Source organism: Oreochromis niloticus, linkage group LG1 (genome assembly GCF_001858045.2).
Source record: "Oreochromis niloticus isolate F11D_XX linkage group LG1, O_niloticus_UMD_NMBU, whole genome shotgun sequence".
NCBI classification, from domain to species: domain Eukaryota; kingdom Metazoa; phylum Chordata; class Actinopteri; order Cichliformes; family Cichlidae; genus Oreochromis; species Oreochromis niloticus.
In genome coordinates, this window is record NC_031965.2 from 37,673,287 (window position 1) to 37,678,183 (window position 4,897).

The 4,897-nt window shown below is 46.1% G+C and overlaps 1 protein-coding gene across 1 annotated transcript; it reads left to right on the top strand.

Moving 5' to 3' along the window:
• Window positions 1-2,722, top strand: cebpa (CCAAT enhancer binding protein alpha). Its single transcript, XM_005447772.4, has one exon. It carries the CDS (start codon window positions 237-239, stop codon window positions 1,122-1,124), a length of 888 nt encoding a protein of 295 aa, XP_005447829.1. The 5' UTR covers window positions 1-236; the 3' UTR covers window positions 1,125-2,722.
• The last annotated feature ends 2,175 nt before the right edge of the window (window positions 2,723-4,897 follow it).

Genomic DNA, 4,897 nt, shown 5'->3' on the forward strand with positions numbered 1-4,897 from the left:
TTGACAGCTCGGAGTTTACTGAGCAGGAGGAATCAGCCCAGCAGAGTTAAGCCTGAAGCTGCTTCATTCCGCTTCTTTCCGCGTACAAACGGAGCCACTGCAACCGTCACAGTCTCTCCGAGCTTTGGGTCAGCGCATGCTTGCAGCTGTGTAACCCCCTCTCACCTTAGTACCCGACTTTGTGCAACCTGGATTCCCGGAGCTCATCGCCATGCCTGCCCGGGTTTAGATTCTCAATGGAGCTCTCTAACCTGTACGAGGTCGCACCTCGACCCCTGATGAACAGCCTGAACCAGCAGCCCTCCTCCGGCTACAGAGACCCGGCAGATCTTGGCGGTGAGATCGGAGACAACGAGACCTCCATCGACCTGAGCGCCTACATCGACCCATCAGCGTTCAACGACGACTTCCTGGCTGACCTGTTCCACCACAGCTCCCGACAGGACAAGCTCAAAATGATGAACGGGGAGTACGACCCGGTGACTTGCGGCCCGGGGCCCCAGCAGCTCTACATGTCCAACTACATGGAGTCTAAGATGGAGCCGCTTTACGAGCACAATCCTCCACGCCTCCGACCGGTGGCTATCAAGCAGGAGCCCCGGGACGACGAGGACATGAACCCGGGCATGCCCCCCACCTACCACCACCCGCACCCACACCCCCAGCAGTACTCCCAGCAGCAGCAGCAGCAGATGCCGCACCTCCAGTACCAGATTGCACACTGCGCGCAGACCACCATGCACCTCCAGCCAGGGCACCCTACACCTCCGCCGACCCCGGTGCCCAGCCCGCACCAGCACCAGCACCAACACCCGCACTCGCACTCGCAGCAGGGCGGCATGAAGCTGCTAGAGCAGCAGAGGGGAGGCGGCAAAACCAAGAAGCACGTTGACAAGAACAGCCCGGAGTACCGGCTGAGGCGCGAGCGCAACAACGTGGCCGTGCGCAAGAGCAGGGACAAGGCCAAGATGCGCAACATGGAGACGCAGCACAAGGTGGTGGAGCTGACCGCCGACAACGAGAGACTGAGGCGCAGGGTGGAGCACCTGACCCGCGAGCTGGACACTTTACGGGGCATCTTCAGACAGCTGCCGGACGGCTCCTTCAAACCCATGGGCAGCTGAGAGCCTCCCGAACCGGACCGGGAGCGGACTGGACATGGACTGGTACACTGCTGGATTTATACACACAGCTGGTTCCGTTCGTCCGGACGGACTGAGAGCGGTAAGGAGACTGAGGCAGCTGAGCTGTTCACTGCTAAAACACCCGACTGAACGGAGTCCTCGCGATCACACTTTCTCCTCAGACTAGAAAAAATAGCTCCAAAGTTTCTGTGTGAAAACGAAAACCAAAGTGCAGACAGACTGTACGCAGAAAACAAACTTGAAGCCACTTTGGTTTTTATTGTTTCAGGAATTTTCCTGAAGATGCTTCAAGAAACAGGACTGATAAACTTTTACTGGAAACAGGTGAATTAATCTCACCATCATCTCACTGACTGAGCTCTTCGGAGAAAGACTTGCGCTCACCTTCAGGAGAAAGAGTGACTCGTTCAGTCGGTATATTTTTTTTTGTTTTGTTGTTGTTGTTGTTGTTTTTTTTTTTGCAGTGTTCATGTGCCTTCTAAAACTTTTTGTGCAAAAGCCGATAAGCTCGCCCCCCCTCCCCTGCAGATCCACACAACAGAGGACTGGCTGTTTTTGTGCCTTACCCCCGTACAGACTGAGAGACTCGACCCCACATATCAGTGCAGCTAAGGTAGGGCACGGCGGTGACGAGCCCGGACCAGCCTGTTGTGCACGTAGTTCCTGAATTATTTTGGTTTGTTTTATACAAAGTTACCGTCTCTATCAACTGATGAACTTGTCTTAGAGCTATGAAACTCAACCTGTATGTATGTTTATTTCCATGATATAACTGCATGGATTTGTGCTCATTTTCTCCTGTTTGTCCTTTGAGGAGGCGTGCGGGGCTGTTGGCAGGTTTACGTGTTCTAATAATCTGATCACGTGATGCAAACTTCACCCACCCCCCCCCCCCACCCCTGTGAGATAAAAGAAATCTGAAATTTTTTCTTTTTAATAAGTAAAGTATTTAAGATTTTTGTTCACTGACACACTGTCAACCACAATACTGAAAGCTTGTACCTCCACTCTTAAGAAGTGTACTAATTAAGACTAAATGAATACGTAAAAAAAGGCGCAAATACATTTTTTCTTAGCTTCCTAATACTCAAGAAGGTGTGGAGATACAAGTTTGCCCCCCCCCCCCTGTGATTGCCCAGCCCGGCCTCTGTTGATTTAAGCCAAAGTAAAATACAAACTAGGAAAAAAAAAAGAAAAGAAAGAAGAAAAAAGACTGGAATTGAAACTGTGGTACCTGCTGCACCATGTCTAGGGGGAAATCACGTATCTGCAGGAGAAGCCTGATGGCAGCTGGTTCGATGGGATTCTGCAGAAACGTGGTTCCTCTGAAGACACTGAAGCAGCTCTCTGTATGCACTATTTGTCAAAGCACAGCTTTGTTGTCTGACACACGATGGGTACTGATCTGAGCAGAAAAAACACGCCTGGCTCTGTGCACACACCTGTTTTTAAGTGTTTGTTCATTCTGAGAAAGATAAAGAATAAATAAATGTGAACAGGGTTTCTATGCAACATGGTAGTTATCTTCTTCCTCTTCCCCACTGTTGAATCATAGCTCATGCAGCAGTGCCTTCTGATCCTCTGAGATGACCTTTGACCTTTAGCTGGTCTGTTGAGAAAGATTTTAAGACATTTGTGTCAGTGAGGAAGAAGGAAGCACCTTTTTTTTTTTTTTTTTTTTTTTTACAAACACTGATGTTAAACCAACATTTGTTTCAAATTTTACGTCTCAATTGTAAAATAAGCATATATATAAATATATATGAATAAATATATATATAAAATACCAAAAAATCTGAAATATTATAATAAAAGAAGCTCGTTTTATCAGATTCTGTTTGTGCGTTTGGATTTATTTCTCCATTTGCTTCTCTTGTTGCTGCATCAAGTTCATTGTATCTCTTCGATTTCTTGCAGTCCATAGGGGGCGCTGAGCCAGAAATGCTTCATATCAGGTGTCATTCTTCAGCTTGAATAATGATAAAGGTACAGTCTGCAGCGCTGCAACTTTTACAGTGACGTCTAATTGTCATAAAAGTGAAGAAAATCATCGAAAAATGAATTTTTCTGACAGCTTTGGTTCCTGTGTTTTTTTCTCTGCATGTAGATCTCGCATGCAAACACACAATGAGTAATATATATGATGTGCAAAAAGATAGATGGTCAGAAAAATCTCCACCTCGAGCAGCTGCAGCGGCAAAATGCACATCACATATTCTCTGCACATATTTTAGTTGCATTCAGGAGAGACGGTCACAGCCTGGACTGTTAAATTACTGCATCAAAGTCCTCATTGTGCAGAAAAACATTATCTGGCATTACAGCAGCATTAATGTGTATTTTGCATTTTAGTGGTGAACGTGTTGAAAGTTGTTCTTTAGTATCACTGACAAACAACAACACGCTCAGGAATTTATTCCTAGTTTAATGCACCAGATTAGACATGAAAAAAAGTCCCTGTTGTGGCACTGAGTCTGTGAGCCAGTCTGAGTGTCTGGACTCTGATTTTTATTTTTTGAATGTTCTATGTGATTCTCGGATTCGTGGTTATTTTTACGTCATGTACTAAGCGTGTTTCGGTTAGTCCTCAGCTCCTTGTGGTTTTTGAGTTTTCTCTCTCTCAGTGTTTGGTCTTCTCCTGTGTTCAGTCAGCCTAGTTTTCATCTTGTTTATCTCTTGTCTCCATGTTTGGTGTTCCCTTTCCGTCTCCCAGTCAGTCATGTCCCCGTGTCTGCTTCACCTCGGTCCCTCTGCTGAGCCTTAGTCTTGGTCTCCGTGTTTATCTTACTTCCTGTTTTATTTTGACAGTCTCTTGTCCTGTATACCGTGTGTTAGTTACAGTTAGTTCTAGCTGTGTTCCCACCTGTTGCCCATCCTCTCGTTATCCTGTGGGTATTTTGGTCCTCAGTGTCCCTCTGCTCGTTGCCGGGTCGGTCATGTTTCCCTGTGCTCTGTAGTTTCCAGAGTTTTTGTATTTAGTTTGAGTTTCTAAGTACAGCAATAAAGATGCCTCATTAAGTTAATTCACTTGTCTTGGCGTCCTGTGTTTGGTCCTGCCTTGCCTGTCACACAGTCAGTGTACTTTATGTACGTAAGCAGTACACAGTGCAGCATAACAAAGTTCATGATGCACGACAAGGAATATGAATAAATCCTCTCCGATTATCTGAAGGAAGTAAATAGCATTCAGTAGTACAGCTCCAATTAGATGTGCGCTCATGTTCATCTGTTTGAGTCAGAAATGAATCATTTGTCCTGCTGGATGGCCGAGCAGACGCGACTGTCCTCGAATGTCAGAATTAGAATACCTTTATTCATGTGACACATGCAAGAAGATTTGATGTCTCTCTTCAACAACAGAGAGTTACAGTGGACACATGCCTAATAAAAAAATGTTAAAATGACTCAAACTGGTGGCAGTTTAGAAGAAAACTAACAAAAACTACAGAAAAGTTTCCCTAATGTTTGGATCAGTTAAAGGAAGTGGTCGAACGTGGAGGTGACCTTTTTTTTCACTACTTTCTTTGTCGTCTTCCCAGCAGAGACCACGATGTTTCCTCGCCACCACCTGCAGACTACATAAATAAATTTGTGATTTTAGCCCCTTTATTTTGTTGGCCTACCTTCTGTGCACCACGTCTAGGTTTTGGCAGCGAGTGCTAAACCCTGTGCTACTGCTGCTGCTATTGGTTGACTGTGCCGCTGCAGCTGTGGTGACCTGTATTATAGATGAACCCCAGCATTAAACATCT